The sequence below is a fragment of the Cynocephalus volans genome, chromosome 10, assembly GCF_027409185.1.
Source record: "Cynocephalus volans isolate mCynVol1 chromosome 10, mCynVol1.pri, whole genome shotgun sequence".
In the NCBI taxonomy this organism is placed as follows: domain Eukaryota; kingdom Metazoa; phylum Chordata; class Mammalia; order Dermoptera; family Cynocephalidae; genus Cynocephalus; species Cynocephalus volans.
Genome location: NC_084469.1, coordinates 29,183,910 through 29,203,183, shown reverse-complemented (window position 1 = coordinate 29,203,183; position 19,274 = coordinate 29,183,910). Strand labels below are relative to the sequence as shown.

General features: G+C 47.5%; 1 protein-coding gene across 2 annotated transcripts in view; it reads left to right on the top strand.

Annotated features, from left to right (window-relative positions):
• The window catches only part of SMG6 (SMG6 nonsense mediated mRNA decay factor), a 217,320-nt gene that overhangs the window by 180,512 nt on the left and 17,534 nt on the right, over positions 1-19,274 (top strand). For both annotated transcript variants that reach the window (XM_063111281.1, XM_063111282.1), the window contains exons 14-15: positions 13,044-13,220; positions 16,988-17,134. In XM_063111281.1, coding sequence (XP_062967351.1) covers positions 13,044-13,220; positions 16,988-17,134 — 324 coding nt within the window. The remainder of the gene's footprint in view (positions 1-13,043; positions 13,221-16,987; positions 17,135-19,274) is intronic.

The following is a 19,274-nucleotide window of genomic DNA, read 5'->3' as shown; positions in this document are numbered from 1 at the left end:
TCCTCTGCTCTGTGGCCAGAAGGGAGCTCTGTGCTAATGATTCCATAAAATCCTCCAAGTCTTCCTGAATGGCTTATCATATGAGAAGAACCTGTACCACCTTGTTCTGTTACAGTTATCTTCAGCTTCTCACTATGAGTTCAAATTCTGAATCTTCAACTCTTCCAAAAAGGCCACGCCTAGCTCTTGGCACTGTCCTCTGTGACACAGCTCAGCTCCAGCATCAAGCTCAGTGGCAGAAATATCTTTCCTTTCCTGCTTTCCAAGATGACTGCCCAGAATCATAGATGCCTTTAAGAATGGAAAGAGAGATCCAGCAATCCTACTTCTGGGTATTTACCCAAAAGACTTGAAATCAGCTTGTCCAAGTGATGTCTGCACTACGATGTTCATTGCAGCCCTATTTGCAATAGCAAAGTTATAAAATCAATGTAAGTGTCCATCAGCAGATGCATGGATTTAAAAAATGTGGTATGTATACACAATGTAGTACTATTCAATCTTAAAAAAAAGGAAATTCTGTCATTTATGACAACATGGATGGAATCGAAGAACATTATGCTGAGTGAAATAAGCCAGCCACATAGAAAGAAAAATGACCATGTTCTCACTTGTATGTGGAATCTAAAACAATTGAACTCATAGAAGCAGAGTGGAATGATGGTGACAGAGGCTGGGGGTAAAGGGAAGGGGAGGACGATGGTCAAAGGATACAAAGTCTCAGGAAGAATGAGGTTTTTTTGTTTGAGATTTATTGTACAGCATGGTGAATATAGTTAATAATACTGTACTGTACATTTTAAAATTACTAAGACAGTAAATTTCAAGTCTCACCAAAAAAATTAAGTATTTGAGGTGATGGCTATGTTAGCTGGCTTGATTTAATTATTCCACATTGTGTTCATAAATCATAACATCTCTTTGTACCCCGTAAATATACACAATTATAAGTTATCAATTTACAATAAATTTTTAGAAAGAAAAATTGGAATGAAGAGACCTTCAGAATTATCAGCATTTTGCAGACAAGGTCAATAATTTGTCCAGGATCATACAGGTTAGGAGACCGTGACACAATCATTCCATTAGACCCTGCTTTCCCTAGACCCGTGGCATGTCACCTGCCCAAGAGAAGTGCACCAAGCTTAGAAGGAGTTCAGTCTTCAAGAAATCAGCAACAAGGGCCTGCCCCTTTCTCCTCTTCTCATATGAATTTCCAAGCTAGATCAGATCTTTTCCCCTTTTGGAGATTGTGAGGGCCTCTGCCTGCAGCACATGTAAATGCTCTGGATCCTTGAGAGCTGTGAGCAGTTAGAACAGTGAGAAGAGCAAAGGCACATTCCAGCTCCTCCACTTACTAGCTGCATAACCTTGAGAAAGTTACTAACTTCTCTGAGCTTTATTTCCTCATCTATAATTGAGCTAATGACAGTACCTACTTCATGAGGTTGTTGTGGGGATTAAATGAGTTGATTTGTTTAAGGCATTTGGCACAGTACCTAACATGTAGTAACCATTCCCAAGACTATACTTTCAGGGATCATTTCTGTAGTTTGTAGTAACCATTCCCTAGTGTTAGCTATAGCTGTTAAAAGTGAGTGAAGCACGCAGCAGGTTTTGTTGCTATGCCCTGGAAGGCGCAGTGGCACTCTCCCAGGAATGCACCTAGGGAGATGACGAAAGCCTGGGACGAGGAAGTCATTGCATCTGGCTTCAGATCTTAGCTCTGCTGAGAATGTCATTTAATTTATTTGAATTTCAGCTTCCTCATCTCTTTTATCTGGGTATAATAACTGCTTCATAGAGTGCTAAGGATACTCTGTATCCTAAAAGTGTCACGAAAAACGTAAGGTAGTATTGTTTGCACCTCAGCTAAAGTAGAGTTGCATTTTGAAGAGTGGACTAAAATTGTGACCGTTTTCACCTAACCTTTCAGCCTTTAAAGTGGTGATTCTAAAACTTCCGTGTTCGTAAGTATTTGGAATACTTGTTTAAAGTATAACATTTCAGGGTCCTACCTCCTGAAATACTAATTGATTTAGTCCAAAGTGGTGTCCAGGAATCTGCCTTTTTTTTTTTTTTCTTTTGATGGCTGGCTGGTATGGGGATCTGAACCCTTGACCTTGGCGTTATTAGCACCATGTTCTCCCAAGTAAGCCACTGGCCAGTCCCACATTTTTAACAAGCTCAGTATGTGATTCTGATGCAGGTGGTTTTGAAAAATGCTTTTTAGTGTTCAGAAGCGAAGAAAAGGAGGGCCGGTCCGTGGCTCACTTGGGAGAGTGTGGTGCTGATAACACCAAGGCCACGGGTTCAGATCCCTATATAGGGATGGCCGGTTAGCTCACTGGGGAGAGTGTGGTGCTGACAACACCAAGTCAAGGGTTAAGATCCCTTTACCGGTCATCTTTAAAAAAAAAAAAAAGTGAAGAAAAGGGAACTAATATTTATTGGGTTGTCCTGTGTACCAGGCATTTGCCTTACTTATACCTTATCCCAGACTATGGATAGACTTTAGTTAGCTTTCGTTAGTAAAGCTTGTCTTGTCTCCCACTATGAGGTATGGGCCACATTTGAGATTCAGGACTCTAGAAAGGTAGGACCTGAAAAGTCAACTTTTAAACTGACTTTCTACCTCAGCCCTAAGTCAGAGAATTTCTGTACATTATGTTTTTTTACATGCTGCGAGGATTCTCCACATATGGGTGTAACTTTTTTTTTTTTTCCCAAAGCATGACATCAGTGCTTTGAAGAGCATTAATTCTCAGCTCTTGTGGAGCTCTGTTGCACCCCTGCCCTGGGGCAGCAGCCTCCAGTTAAGACAAGGCAAGATATGCCCAGAGCTTGGCATCTTGTGGTATCTTATTTCAAATTAGAAACTCTGTGGGCAGCCTGTCACAAGATAGTAACTATCCCTTATTGAATCCGACTCTCCACCAGGAGCACCTCTTAAAACAGAAAGTAGCATCTCCAAGTCTGTCCAGGGTGTCTGTGTTGCACAACTTCAGGGAGCTTGATTCAAATTGTGTACAATGTGACTGGCATCCCCTCTATGATGTCCTCTGGAATTTCCTAAGGCTGCCATCTTTCATGACTAATCTTTCATGATAAGCCATTCACATTTTCCAAGTATCCGTAGTATATATTAGATACTGCAGGTAGATTTTACTTTAAACACACACACACACACACACCCATACACACACACTGCAATGCCTGCTCACAAGATCTTAGGAGAGAAAACAGGACAGATTAATGGGAGAAAGTTATTGAGAAGCATAAACAAACCAACTGATCAAATTTATGGATGACATGAACTTGGGAGGGAATGTATTCTCAGATGACAAATTTAGCATCCAAAGAGTACTTGGTAGAGTGCAATGGAAGAAGAAAATGACAAGATGAAATCAAGTAAGAACAAATGTAAAATCCTACCCTTGTCCAAAAGTCAGCCACAGTCTAAAAAGTAGCATGCAGCACAATAATAAATAATAGGATTTCTTCCAGCATGGGGAGACTTCAGTGAAGGTAGAGGGAATAGTGCAGGGCTTGCACTCAGTAGGGGGAGATATGATTCAGCCACATATGTGGAGACAGTTTGTGGATTTGTTGATTAGAAGCTCACGATTTGTCGATAGTACAAGGTGGTGAACATAAAACTAATGCCATTTAAGTCTATTCGTAGAATCGACATATCCAGAGCAGAACACGGGAAGAGATGTTCCATTCTGTTCTCTGCTGCAGGTCACACGTGGGCACTCACTTTAGGAGACACATTAGTCTTAGTGAAGGAAAAAAGCAAGCTGTTGAGGAAGACAGCTGAAGAGGGGAACAGTTGAAGGAAGTGGGACTGTTTAGCCTGGAGAAGGTATATAATAAATACAGCAGGCCTCAAATAATATGAGGCCAATCAAGTAGAAACAGAATGAAAGGTTTTTTTGTGGCCCCAGAGAACAGAATTAGAATCATTGGGAGGCAGATTTGGGATTAAAAGGGATAGACATTTCTACCTATTAGAAAAGTCCGAAAATAGGGCTGGCCAGTTAGCTCAGTTGGTTAGAGTGCCACCTTGTAACATGAAGGTCAAGGGTTCAGATCCCCTTGGACTGGCCAGCCACACACACAGAAAAAGTCCAAAAATGGAATGGGCCCATAGTGGGAAATGAACTCCCTTTAGATTCAGGACAGTAACAGACCTCTCGTATAGCATAGTCAGGACTGGAAGTTAACAGAGGAAAAATACTGTTAATGTATGTAATAATGAAAATTACTTATGTGTTTCTTAAATATTAAGTAATGATTGGTTTTAAAAGCTTCCCCAGAGTCTTGAATCCTCCCCACCTGAAGTATTCAAGAAAGGGTTGGATCACTGGGGAATGCTTAGAGGAGGTTCTCTTATGGCTCTGAATGACTATTAAGGCCCCTTCAAACTGCAGGGCAAGATAACTCGCTTTGTGCTAATGGGGTCAGAGAAGATAAATGAAGTATAGGCCTAGCCCATAGGTGCTAAAGGGACAACTGTGGACTTGGAAGAGGTTAGTGTCAGGTTACTGTGGAATCCTTTGCTGGACTGAAAGTTCTGTGAAGTCAAGGACTGCATCTGCCTTGTTCTCTCTTGTGTACCCAAGATGCCTGTCACATAGTAGAACCTTACTTAAGATTTGTGGAAGGTAGGCTGTCAGGCTAGACAAAGGCTAACTGGCTTCTTGAAAGATTCTTTTTTTTCAGGCTTAAAGGAAGGTCAGGATTGGTTAGAATGTGGTGTTGATAACACCAAGGAAAAGGGTTCAGATCCCTTCACCGGCCAGCTTAAAAAAAAAAAAAAAAAATTTTAAATAAAGGAAGATGAGGGAATGAATTGATTGCATAAAGGTAAAATCACTGTGGCTGGAAAAATAATCTATAAGGTTTCAGAGGTGCCAGAAGAAGCAAATGACCTGTAGGGGAAGAGCAAATAGGGTTGCTTGGGGCCTGGTGGCTTTGAGGGATAGAAAATAGTAGCCAGAAGTGGGCTGGCTGATTAGCTCAGGTGTTAGAGCATAGTGTTATAATACCGAGGTCAAGGGTTCAGATCCCCGTACCAGCCAGATGCCCCCCCCCCGCCAAAAAAAGCCAGAAGTGGTGATCTATGGTGGGAAGTGGAGGTTGGTGGGGAGGGGGCTTGCACAGAGCATGGAAAGCATTGAGAGAGATTGGGATTTTATCTTGTAGCAAGGCTGAGCCCAAGGGAATTCTCTATCCTGACTTCCTCAAGACAGGTATAAAGGAGCAGTGTGCCAGGTCTCTGCAAGGAGCTTTTCTCCTCCCTTGACAGGAAGCTCCTTCTTCCTCCTCCCTTGACAGAAGAGGGATGAGAATTCTGCCTTCCTGAGGGCTGTAGGTAATGGGGGCAGCATGTATTTGTCTCTGGACACAGTTGTTACAAGGAGTCTTTTGATGTAGTGGTATGAAGTTGATCCACTCCCCACTGAAACAGGGACTTTGGTTTGTTCTCTGCTGAATGCCCAGGTCTAGAACAATGCCTTACACACACAGTAGGCACTTAGTCAACATTCAGTTCAGCAAATATTTACCAAATGTGTGGAATGCTGCAGATGTCTAAGAAAAGGCACTCTTCCCCCCCACATAAAATAAATAAAACTAGGAACATATTTGGTTCAGGAGCCTGAACACAAACCTAAAGGGTGGCCTGGCCTCCTGGACCTAGCTATCTAGAAGGCAAATACAAATGTGGCTCAGAGTGACTAGAGCCCAAGATTCAGTGCTTCTGGCCCAGAATGAACTGGCAGTGTAGAAACAGACTGCACGTGGATATTTGCAGACTGAGACAGATTTGAGGACTTTCATCCCCAGGGGCTGAGCTTGTAGCCTCCCCTGCTGGTTCAGTAAGTGAGGGCCCCAGCGCCTGTGTTCCAGGTTTCAGACCAGCTGAAGCCAGCCAGACCTGAAAGGCTTGTGTTGGCAGTGCCAATATCCGCCCCAACCCCTGCCAATGTGGGTGGCTGCTTTCGGAGCACTCTGCAGGGGAAGCAGGATTGGACTGCAGCCCGAGCTACTGCTGCCTATAGCTTGCTCTCTGTGATGCTCTTGCTGTTGAGAATGCACCTTGCTGGCACAGCCAGAGCTCAGAGCTCTAGAAGAAAATAGTTTCTTTCCACAAAGGAACAATTCAAGAAGAGCAAGCTGTACTCTTCCCAGAGGAAAACAGGCTCCTATCTAGCTCTGTTCAGAATATCCAAGCTCAGGAAATTCAGGTGGGTAGAAAATTCCATATTGGGGATTTTCTCATCATTTCTCTCGTATTGAGAGACCTTGGGGAAGGATCCAGCTGGGTTTTATTAGGGAAGATAACATTAGCAAAGGCAAAGCCACTACCCATATCTCACTATGAAGGGGCCAGGTGGATAAGGCAATGGTGATGTTTACTACAAGGTTTTATTTCTGATGTGTGTATTAGTGGCATGCCTGTCCTAATGCCTAGGCCCTTGGGGCCTTTTCAGAATGCATGCATGCCTACGGTTAGGTCCAGTAATCTTTTTGGAGAATAGGAAGAGGGACTGCTGGAAAGAGACCAGGCCTTCCCTCCACCAAGTGGCCTGCCCAGTAGCCTGGATCTAGCACCTTATCTCTGAAAAAAATATTTCAGCAGCTTCAATAGCCAGGTGAGCATTCCAGGGCCTCTCCCTTCAGCCCTAAGCCGTGTGCCAACCCCATGCTTCCCACCTTGCCTCTGAGTCAGCTTCCACACATCTCAGTGATATTAGGCAGAGTGCCCCTCCTACCTCTGAGCAGAGTAAAGCAGAAAGGGAGGAAAAAAATAGCAATCATTCATTTATTGAGCACTTACTGGTCACAGGCATCTCACTAAGTATTTGATAAGCATTATCTCTTTAAAATTTTTTAAATTTTGTTTAATATTCCAAAGAGACAAGAATGCATTCTCTTTTAAAACTCACAAACAACATGAGCAAACAGAGGCTCAGTGAGGTTAACTAACTTGTCTAAGGACACACAGCTGGGATGTGGCCAATTGAGACTTAAACTCAGATCTCCCTGACTGTGAAACCCAGGCTCTTGATCAGTCCCCTGTATTGCCTTTTCCCAGAATGGACCTGTTTTTCCTACTGTACTTACCTCCTCATTGCCTGTGTATGCTCCACAACTCCTCTGTTCTCACTCCAGTGTGAAGATCATCTCCTTCCCTGTAGCCAAGTAGCTGTACCTTTTGGAATCTTCCATAAAACTATTGGACTAGCCACTTCCCTGCCCCCACCGCAAGTCTTCCCACCTAACCGTTTACCAGTTTCACCTACCCCTGAGATTTATGGCCAGCATGCGTGTGCACGCAACACACACGGTAGATATGGGTGGGGACAGTAGGCATCTGTGCAATGCCACTTGATTGGTAACAGCCCACATTTTCTCCTCTGAGAAGAAAACAGCTGATGGGACCAGATGAGTGGAATAATGATGGCTGCTGTGAATTTGACCAATGATGTTAGCACTTCCTCTTGTGACCAGTTGATCCCTCAGCTAGCACAGACCAACCATAGGATTAAGGAGGGCTGGGTTTGGACACTGGGATCAGAAGTGACTGGGGAAGTGGCCTATGCTTAATCCCTTGCAAAGAAATGAGCCCCTGCTGCAGCAGGGGTAGGGAAAGAATGAAGTACTGTTTGAATTAATCCCTTGGGCATCATGCCTGGGGTCATCAGGGAATGCGTCTGGTACGTGGACCTGTGCTTTTTCTCCTCTGTCCCCTTTGTCATGCAGCCCCTGCCCAGGTTCTTCCTTTCTCTCCTCTCTGATGCATGACCCTCTCTCTCAGTTTTATACCAACTTGTTCTGTTATAGGTAGGCTGTGAATGTCTGTCTCTCCATCCTAAAGTGCTGCCTGTCTTCAGAATGATTGTGCATCCTTGTGGCCAGTTTCCCTCCTGCTTGTGGAGTCTGCTCCCTGCCAGGAAGCCCCTCCCCCTAGGAATGTGAATAAACCATTTCCTCTGTCCTCCCAGCTCCAGAGGATTCCCTGTGTGGTGTTTTCTATTTCTTATGTCTACACTTTCGTTGGCAGACCCCTTCTCAGGCTGACCCACCCTTGGCCGCTTCAGAATTGTGCTTCCCACCCTTCAGTCTCCTGTAAGGGTGAGTGGTGCGCAACTAGAAGTTCTAGTTTTGAAAATACATTAGTCTGAGTTAAATTTCTTGTAGCCAATCTTGTAGGCTTGGCTCATTAGAGATGATAATCAACCCATTCCTAATTGACCTCAGAAGCCAGCCAAGCAGCCTGTATTTTTACCAGCCTTGGGTGGTGGATTTGGAGGCTATTTTAAGGTTTCTTAATAATCTCAGCAAGACTTCACTTTCCTGTTTGCATCTTATTTGCTCTAAGAACATTCTGTAAAATTAACAAGCTATAAAGTTTGATTGAAGGTTTCAACAAATGTGAGAGTAATTGGCTCTGTTTAGAGAAATAAGAAAAACAACCTGTAAACTTGAGTTTGTGGGGGGAAACCTGTGTGATTTTTCTCTTTAACCAGAGGAGCAGTAGCAAGCTGGACTTTTTAAGACCAGAAAAAAAAAGAACTAGTTGATAGTGCAAGTTTAGATTCTGATTCCTCCAAACCAAAAGTTCAGAAAAAGAAATTTTACAAAATGACTAGCCACTGTGGTGCTCATGCCTTCCAAGAGGCCTGTTTGAAGAAAACAGGGACCCAATAAAGATGGAATAAGTCCCTAGAGCTCACATCCGGAGGCCTGGTTCAGCTCTCCAACCCCTCCTCATGTTCCCAGGCTAGATGGGGGGCTTTCTCCCTCTCCAAACCCCTGCGGCTGCTCTGAGGTGTTAAGTCTTGCGACGGAGAGTACATCAGTACGTGGTGCCTGGCGCTTAGTTCCTTTTCTCTCTCTCACCCTCCCCTACTGTTCATAAGGCAGCATAGATCTCTTTTTCTGTTCCCTCCTGGGTATCTCTGCCCAGGCTGGGCTTGTCCCTGCTGAGTAGCTGTGGAGAGTCACCAGTTTTCAGAGAACACCATTCTCTACTGATCCACCTCCCCACCCCGTCTTGACCTAAAGGTTTCTTCCCACATCCTTGAGACATAACCTTCCCCTTAGCTCCAGCCCCCCATGCATACTCACATTCTCTCTCTCTAGGGAACTGAGCCTGGGACAGGACAGGCTCCTGCATCATCTCCTCCACACCTCACTTTCAGTTTTCCTTTCTGCTTGGTTCTTTGCGTGTGGACTCGATCAGGGTGATGATTGGAACCCTGAGCTAGAGGTTTCAGTTCCCACTGATGGGGCAAGTGATGGTCTTCAGGGGAAGGGAAAGGGGCTTTCTTTGAGCACCATTCTTTTTCTTTCTTTCTTTCTTTCTTTCTTTCTTTCTTTCTTTCTTTCTTTCTTTCTTTCTTTCTTTCTTTCTTTCTTTCTTTCTTTCTTTCTCTCTCTCTCTCTCTCTCTCTCTCTCTCTCTCTCTCTCTCTCTCTCTCTGTCTCTCTCTATCTCTGTCTGTCTGTCTTTCTTTTTTCTTTGGCAGCTGGCTGGTATAGGGATCTGAACTCTTGATCTTGGTGTTACAAGGCTATGCTCCAACCAGCTGAGCCAGCCAGCCAGCCTGGGTGCCATTCTTTCAGCTCTTCCCTGACCTAAAGCTCCAGTTTTCTTTTTAAAGCTGATTGGAATGATTTGTGTGAGACATTTTGTACATTGACTTTGGAGTTCTTGATAATCTCCTACTCAGTGAGTCTCCCTCCACGATGGCCAGGACCACCACTGAGAAGGTTCCCAAGTTCCCTAGGGTTTTCCCTGGCCAGCAGCCATCTTACCCACATCTAGCCCCGGTCCAGCCCCACCTGTTACAGCCTAGAAAGGAAGCTTCTCCTGCCCAGCTCTTTCTCCTCTGGAGAATCTAGAGTTTGCTCAGAGCTGCAATGTACATACCACTTGCATTCTCTGTTTTTCATTGATATAGAATGGAAAAATGTGCTCATGAACAGAGTTATTGTGGGGATTATGTCATAGACTTCATCTGGACCCCTTCCTCTCCAAGCAGGGAGCCTAGCTTTAACTCCTCTCCTACCAGGAAGTCCTCCTTGGCCAAGCAAAGATAATCTTGGAGTTTGCTTTTCATAGATGGTTTGAAAGGCTTTCTCAATCATGATATCCCTTATTAACCATATTTAAACAGTTTTTGTTTCTTTGGGGGTTTTCTTTTTCCTGACTCAAGTGCTGGAAGCTCTGTCCAGGAGAATATTTCCATAAACCTCCTGTAGAACTCCAGGGTCAAGAGAGCTGTGGTCCTCTCCCCACTGGGCTTATCCCTCCTACATTAAGGCAGAATGCTTTTGCAGACAGGCCAGCCAGTGGAGACGGAAGGTTTCTCTGTGCCCCTAGGCAAGCCCTAAACCATTCTCCCTCTTAGTTTCCCCGTCTACTAACTAGCTGGAACTCAGCATTTCTCACTCCCACAGTGTACTTTAGAAACCTGAGGAGACTGTGCACAGCCTTGGCTGTTCTCCGTGCTGGTTAGATTGCAAAGGAGAGAGGACAGTCTTCCAAAACTGGGTGACTTCTTTCTCCAAACAGTTAGAATCCTTTTCAGGCCTCTTAGCATCAGCTCAGAGACACCAGTGAATCAAAACCCTTTAGCAAATCAGCCAGAAGTGTCTTTGCCCTATGGGAGGGACTAATGGCCATAGCAGACAAAATCCCCCAAGGAAACCAGTTCCTTCTGAATGGGGTGAAAATGAAAACCAGGGGGAGGAAAGACTCCGTTTTGCTTGTGTGTCCATGTGATCAGTTCCCACTGGTCCTCTAAGGATGTGCCACAGGCAGGCTCAGGATGTCTGCGTCCCTCGGTCCTACTGTGCCCTGGAAATCCCCATCTCCAGGAGTCCCACGTTCACACTTGTGCTGTTTCTCCTGAGAGCCCAGGCTCTCACAGCAGCAGTGCTTCTGCAGCTGCCAGTGCACACACACCTGTGGCACATCTGCTGTCCTGGGTGGGTTTGTGCTACACACTCAGCAGGGGCACTTGTGTACCTCTCACTATCCAGGTGAGGCCAGGGACCATCACAAGCTTTTTCTCTGTCCTCTTCTCACCCCTTAACCCCCCACCTCCTCTCCATTCAGTAGCAGCAGCTTCACACCAAAGAGGAAAGTCCTGGACCTATTACATAATTCTCCATAGTGCAAGCAGTAGCTGGGGCGTAAGGTCAGAGGTCATAGTGGGGTCAGGTGGCTGACACACACTGTAACGACAAGGTGGTTAAAATTAGACCACAGAGAGGAAACTGGCAGTCTTGTGGAAATGCAGAAGTTTCCTCTGCAAGTGAGAGGCTGGGGATGCAGGGAGGCCACTTCGCGTGCTGCCTGCCAGGCTATTACTCATTTCAGCTCTGTTCTCTAATGCCTTTTAGCCCCTGCTTCTGTATTTCTAGCCTTCCTCATCACATGTTTGAATACACGCGATGGAACCATGGTTACCTGCCCCAGCCCAGGACAAGCTTCCTTCCTCCTTCAAGGAGGTAAGCCCAGAGCCAGGCACCCCAAGCTCAAGAAGCTGTCCTTTCTCTGAGCCTCTTTTGGGTAGCTGAGAACCTTTTAGGTCAACTTATCAGGTGGAGGTGGTCAAAGTACTTAGCCTAAGATTCCAGCCTATAATGGTAACAGGGCCATTGGTGAGGGAGAGCAGGGACCACCCCAAGCAGGGGAGAATAGCTGGTTTGGCTGTATGAAGGTGGCAGAGGAGGATGGAGTCATGGAGCACACAGTTGACACAGAAAGGTTGCTGTCCAGATGTTTTACGTGCATCTGTAAAACAATGAGCAGTCAATCAAAGCTAGACTCCAAATTAGTACTTCCCCGTATGATGCAGACATGTAAGTCCCTTTCACCTTAAGAAATGGGGAAGCATTAAAAGGGGGACAGGAGCATTCACTGTGGGCAATAGTTAGTGATGAAGGGTCTGCCCCCCTGTGGCACATCTGGCCACTGAAGTGTGTTTCCTGCGTGGAATGGCCTTCAGCTTCTGAGCTCCAGATCAAGCAGGGCCCCCTCCCTTGGTGAGCACCTTGCCAGTAAAGAGGAGAGGACCCAGGGGCCAGAGATGAAGAGAAGGACACAAAAGGGCAAGAGTGGAGGGAGGTGCAAGCAAAGCAGATGGGTTTAGAGGTGAGGGCACGCATGTGTCATCTGGCAAGAGGAGGACCCCAGACTGGCTGATTGTGGACATGTCATCTGAGACAGTTATAAGTTTGATAGTTGCTCAAAATACTGGATTTCATCTCAGCTAAATCAGCCCCAGCTTCTCTGACAGCACTGGCTTGTGTGCTGATGTGGCCACACGGGAGCAGTTTGGCGTGAACCCCTGGAGGAACAGAGCTTTGGTGAAACTTTCCCCACCACACACCTGCTCTGCCTATCTCCTTCCTCCTGACAACTTCCTACCTAAACCCAGTTTCTTGAGCATAAGAAGCTCTTAGGTGGAGCAGAAACCTATCAGGGGAAGCCCAAAATGATCTGGCTGAAATGAAATAGCCAAGAAAGTCCTCATCATTCATTTTGCACTCAGGCTGAACGATCTCCTTACGGGAGTCTGGAGAGAGGGGAGCTGGGAAAAGACTGGAGAGTGGGAGCGAGGGCCACCAGCAGACCCTCTTCCGTGAAAGCCCACATTTTGCACTCCTCTCGCCTACTTAAGGGAATTTAATTTATTCTCTTTCTATGTCAGGACTTTAGTGAAAGAAAGACAAAATTGCCAAGGGCACCTGTCCTTGGTCTTTGGGTCATCTGCTGCCCCAGAGATGACCTAAGGAGAGATGGTGGTGACTTCCTTCCTTCCTTCAGAATATCTTGGTTCTCATCCCGCCCTTGGCTCACCACCTCACACACGCACGCACACTCCTGCTCATTCCTTCTGCCCCCCTTGCCCAGTGACTCTGACACACTTCTCATGTGCTCCTCAGCCAGCAGTGTCTCTCACCTTCGTCTTCCTTTTCAGAAAATGCTGTTTTTCTTCTCTCCCTCTCACCCTGTAGGTTATTGCAGCCGACTGCAAAAGGGTCACAGTGCTGAAGTATTTTCTGGAAGCCCTTTGTGGACAAGAAGAGCCTCTGCTGGCATTCAAGGGTGGAAAATATGTGTCAGTGGCACCCGTCCCAGACACCATGGGAAAGGAAATGGGAAGCCAAGAGGGAAAACAACTGGAAGATGAGGTACTATGCGGGAAGAGCCCGCCGTGGCAGAGGGAAGGTTCTCCTCCTCTCCCCGCTGTGCCCATGGTTTCAGCTCCTACTTCCTGGTTATTATAACTGCTCAGAGCAGTGTCTGTGTTAATGTGACTGGCCAGCTTCTCAAGAGTGCACTCTGCTGGTGCCCCTTCCTGCCAGTCCACCCCAGTGCTCTGCTACGAATTCCAGATGCTTCTTTTTAATGTTTCATTGGAGGAGAAGGGAGGGAAAGAAAGAAAGAGTTTAATAATGTGCAGCTCTGGAGGCTTAGGAAAGGGAGTAGAGAGAGGGGGTGTTAGGGTTCAGGCTGAGGATCAAGTTTATAGATGTGTGGAGCTCAGTGCAGCACAGGCCTGAACTGCAGCCTCCAGCACACGTACAGGAAGAGCTGACATTGCTGGCCCCGTGTGGAAAATCACCCCCTCCCCCGGCCTACCCTCCCTCCCTCACACCCTCCCTCCCTCCCTCCCTCCTGCACATCCTGATGTGATTAAGGAATTCTCCTCTTGTTTGTTTGCCCTTGGTTGTTCCTGTAGCCCTTGCTTCACTCCAGACAGTGTGTGTGTGTTCGTGTGCGTGCATGATCCTGTGTACCCACCCGTGCAAAACCCCACTGGCAGTTGTCCTGCCTTGCATGTGTGTCTTTTTGGGGGTGATTGTTGACTCTGTGTGCTGGGTTTGTATGTCAATTTAAGTGAACTATGCTGCCAGCTTCCCTGCTGGCTGTGGGTTCTGAGTAAATGTGAGTGTGTGATGGTGTCGGAGCGTGTGTGCATTTAGCATCACTGCCAGCTGCCCTGCTGTGTGTCTGGGTATGGGTAACTCTGTCTGGGTGTGTGTGTGCACACACCTCACTTTTCCCTGAAGGTTGACTCTTTCCTTCTTTTTACCCCACAGTGTTAAAGACAGAGGGGACTTAGGTGGGAAGGAACATGGGACTGAGGGAAGGGACGGAAGCAATTCTAGCCAGAGGCCAGGTCACCCATAGGCCAACACAGTCATTTGGCCCGCAGCAGTCTCTAGCGCCCGGTAGAGCAGGGCGGGGTGCAGGGATGAAATCAGCAACAAGCCAAGGAAGCCAGATGTCAGCTGGAAGCTGTCGTTTGTGATCTGAAACAGTGATAGAGTGGCTACCTTTGGATCAGAGTCTTCAGAGCAGCAGAGTCTTGGACTGGCTTCATTAGAATAGCTGGAGAACCCCACCCCACCCCTGATGACACAGGGCTCAGCTTCCAGGACAGAGGTGGTTCCAGGGATAAAGCTGAGCCCATGATTTCAGACTCTCCAGATGAAACCTGGGCAGGGAATAACGGGAAAGAATGAGCTGTCGGCATGGGAGGAGACAGTGGGGTTGCTAAAGCCACCAGGATGTCCAAGCTTCAGGGGGGCAGAACAGTGCCACCCAAGCCCTGGGCACAGTGTGGGGAAGCACGAGTGGAGCAGTGCTTCAGGCAGTTATCTCACCCACAGTTTGAAGCTGAGGCAGGCGGTGGAGGATGAGCAAGACTTGCTCTGCAGGCTTGCTGGCAGAGATGTCCCTGGCCAGTGGAGCCTGCAATACCAAAACCAGTTAGGCAGTTTAGGCCCAGAGAGAGAGGAGCACAGCATAAAAGCCAAGGAGGGCCTTCTCCACTCTTACGAGGAACAGACCAGCTCTCTGGTCACAGGTCTTAGCTATGCCCTACTCTGTCTCACCTGCTTAGGCTTACTGACCAGACAAAGGTTGTGACCCACGCCAGGCTGCCCACTTCTTCCCTTTCCCACGAGCCTCCTGGGTTCCTTTATGTTAGTGGCCCCTGGGAAACCCTACTTACCCTGGTGTGTGTAATTTCATAACCCTGCACTTCCTCGTTTGCTGTGAGAGCTGAGCGAACCTCAGACAAGCTTCTCTGACCCTTTTTTGACCTGTCAAGCTTGCTCCAGGCCCCATGATAACCCTGTGTATCCCTGGTCAGAGCGGGCAGAGGCAGTGTTCCCTCAGGGGCCAGGCGGGCATCCTGTTCTACTCACTCCAGTCCAGGTTAACCCCATGGACAGGGAAGTGAATGTGCAGATAGTCTTCCTCCTTCCCATGGCCTGGGGCTCTCTGGAGGTGAGCCCTGTGACACTATAGCATGCATGTTTGTCAGATGAGTGGTGACTGTGGACAGCACCCCAGACCCCTGAGACCTCTTAGGATAGCAGCAGTTCTGGCTCCATTCTCAGATCTCATCTCTCCCCAAACTGCAGGACTGAGTCTCTTAAGCTGAGAGAGGTAGGGGGAGATATTTCTTCAGACATCATTCTTTGTGAAAGAACAGGGTCCAGTTCCTTAGGGATGCTACCAAAACACCTGTCTTTCCACTGCTAGATTCTGCTCCCAAGACAAAACATCCCCCCATTACCTACCCACCCACATACTTTACTAACCACTTTCAGCCAAGAAAATCCATCTGAATATTACCTTGAGATGAGCAATTAGAGGAAAGAGCACTGTGTACTGAACAGGTCCAGGGTGGGTCTGTGGCAAGCCTAGCAATGGTGAGCCACTAAGGGCTGGATTTGGACTTAGTGTCTAGATTCAGGCCCCTACCCTGTGGGTTTGCCCATTATTGGTAAGAGCACAGACCTTGGAGTCTGGTTCATTTGGTTTTGAACCCCTGCTCTGCTGCTTACTAGTTATGTGGCCTTGAGCAGGTTGTTTTAACTCTAAACCTCAGTTTGTTCATTTATAAAATGGGGATGGTAATAGTACCTATTTCATAAGCCGTTGTGAGGATTGTGCGTTAATACACAAAAAATGTTTAGCTCAGTACCTGACCAATAAGAAGCACTCAGTAAAATGGTAGCTATTGTCATAATCAGTGTCGTTATTATCATCCAGTTAGAAACACAGGAATCTTCTCCTACTAAATCACTCCCTGTATACCGGTACTAACCCTGTCCCTCAAAGGAACCTCTCTTAGGCAGCTGCATGTTCTCTAATGAGCAAGGCCAAAAGTGAGAGAGTGAGGAATGGAGCCTGAGACCACCCGGGGAGCGATGACTGCTGAGAGCTGAGGCTGCAAGCAGGGAGGTGCCATCCCTGGGGAATGCTCCGCCAGCCTGGCAGGAGGCTCCTTAGGCTAGCCAGCCACCTCCTACCCTGCCCAGGCCCTGGGAGGGCAGCTGAGCAAGGTCATATGAATTCCTGTAATGGGGCCCAGAAGTCCCCACACCGCCAAGCTGTGGTCTTAAAAAGAAACCAGGGCAAGGTCTGCTGAGCTACAGCATCTGCTCCCTGTTGCTGTCTGGGGCAGGGCGCTTCCACGCCTAACTCCCAGCTGTTGGCCAGAGTTGATTACTATCAGATCATTAGCATGAATTAGATTTAAATTGGGCGGTTTAACTTTCTGTGTTGTTTCCCCCTTGAATTATTTGTGATTTCATAATGAAAATAGGTCCAAAGTCTGACTTCGTGAGTGTGTGCAAGAGAGAACAGAGGGTGTGCGTACAAGCATGCATGCAAGTATATATGTGTGAGAGTGAATGACTTACGATGTGAGTCTTTAAGGAAAGTGCCCTAGAGAGTAAAAGGGAGCAACTGTGGGGAAGACTGACAGCTCCTCCCAACCCGCCTTTGTCTGGGTAGAGGGAAGCACACACTCTCGGACCCTTTGCAAGGAATGGTTCTGATCAGCAAGGGATGGGGCCTGAAAGGGCAGAGGGGGAGTTCAGTAAGTGCCGTGGGCTCACAAGCTTCTCTTCCCCCTGGTCTGCTCCACCACTCAAAGGAGGAGGACGTGGTGATTGAAGACTTTGAGGAAGATTCAGAGGCTGAAGGCAGCGGGGGAGAGGATGACATCAGGGAACTTCGGGCCAAGAAGCTGGCTCTGGCCAGGAAGATAGCCGAGCAGCAACGTCGCCAAGAAAAGATCCAGGTGGGGCCTGCCTGGGGAGGGTGGTTCCCATCAGAGTGGTGGCTGTGCAGGCTATGAGGGGAATGTGGGCAGGGAGGAAGGGTGAGCAGGACCCTCTCACGAAGGGTCTCATGGTGTCCTAACTCTGCCCCACTGTTTTCTTACTCTGCCACTAAATTCTGGTTGCGTGTTTGGTGTCTGGAGTCTCCTTCATCCTGGGCTCCAGGGTAGGGGCAGGTTCTTCTCAGACAATGCTATGAAAGCTTGTCCCCCGGTGAGGATCTATAAAATGCACACTACACATGCAGAATCTTTCATTCAACTTAAGGGGTTTCAAAGTTCGCTTGAACTGTATCCAAATACTCCTAGAGAGGCCACAGAGTCTCAGTTGAGAACACCTATTCTCAGGGGGAGAGGATGCCTTAGCCACAGTCTACTTATCTCAATTCCCTTTGTAATGGAAGAGCCCCCCCGCCAGGCGGGATACCCTACACCCTCCCAGAGAGAAACCACTTCATCTCCACACAGGACTTCTGCCACCATCTGCCCCCTCGTGGAACCATACCTTCACTTCCAGCAAGTTTGTCTTTCTGTCCCAGTGTTAGGAAAATGTAGGAAAATGGTCAGGGCCCCTCAGATGTTCAGAATCTTGCTGAGCATTTGATGTTCATATGCATGTGCGCCCAGGTGTCCTGGGTTGTGGACTTAAGTATAAAGGATGAGTGGCTCTGATCCATGGCAGCCCCCGCATCCCCAGGATGCCCCCGGGGGGGTGCCACGGGGAGGCCACTACTGTTGCTAGAGGCTGTTGCTGCCAGGGCCCCCAGGATGCCCCGAGAGGCCCCCACCGCTGCTGCCGCCGGATCTGCTGTAAGCTGCTGCTGAGGACTGAGCTCATGTCATCTGCCAACGGCTCCCGGGATCTTTCCCAATTACCTAGCGTGGACCTGCATGTGAGGGGTCTGGTGACCTAGCCTGGCATGTGAGGGGTCTGGTGACCCAGTCTATACAATAGGTTTGAAAGGTGTGAGCCCTAGCCCTGACAGTACAAATGAATGATTTGCCTTATTTGACAACTGGCGTAGTTGTGTAGCTTTACACCCAGGTCTGTCCCCTGGCACTGTAAGCCCACTTCCCCTTATCTAGAGCTCAGAGCAGACAGGGAAGAGCCAGTCGTGTTCCTCTCTTTAAAAATGGGGAAGCGTTAAGCCACCTGCTCAGCCTCTTCAGGGAAGTCTGTTTTCAACACTCTCTTCACCTGCCCTTCTCCTTTGGCACATCCAATCAGGCAGACCCGATTACCATTCAGGCTCTGCCACTTAACTAGCTTTGTGACATTGGGCAAATCATTTAACTTCTCAGAGCCTGTTTCCTCATCTGTAAAGTGAAAGTGGTAATAGCACCTACCCCTTAGAGTTGCTGTGAGGCCTCCTTGAGACAGTGAATGTAAAGCACTTAGCACAATGCATGGCTCATAGTATGTGCTCCATAAATGGTCGCTGTTGTCTGATGAGTCTAATCTTACTCTGCCCCAGGAAGGGGAATGAAAGCCAGTTGGGATCCATTGTTCTTTAGACATACTCATGTCCCTGCTGCCATTGGAATCAAATGTGTAATGCCCTCTACAAGCATCATCTGTTGTAGTGTGGCTGCCTCCTCAGCCTACCATGGGTCTACGTGTAAACCTCTGTTTGGCCCCTGAACCAGCTTCATCCTCAAGCTTCTCTTCTTCCTCCCCTCTGGCACTTTTCTTCCTCACCAATAGTCTTCCCAAAAGTTTTGTCTTTACTCACCACCTCCATAGTTATAGATACTGTTGTGTCAGAAGTCACCAATGACCTATCTTTATCAAATCTCAGTCCCTGTTTTTTTGTTTTTTTGTTTTTTTGTTTTTGGCAGCTGGCTGGTACAGGAATCAAACCCTGGACATTGGTACTACCAGCACCACACTCTAACCAACTGAGCTAACTGGCTAGCCCTCTCAGTCCCTGTCACTCAGTCCCTTCACTGTTGCTTTGGGCCCTGAAGCTCCCTTCCTCGAACTTCACTGTAGCACACGTGAATGAACCCTTGTCTTCTCTCTGCTGACCAGACCAGTGTCCTAGGCTTCCCTCACCACCATTTGTTTTTTGTCTATTCTTAGTTTCAGCAAGCTGAGTCG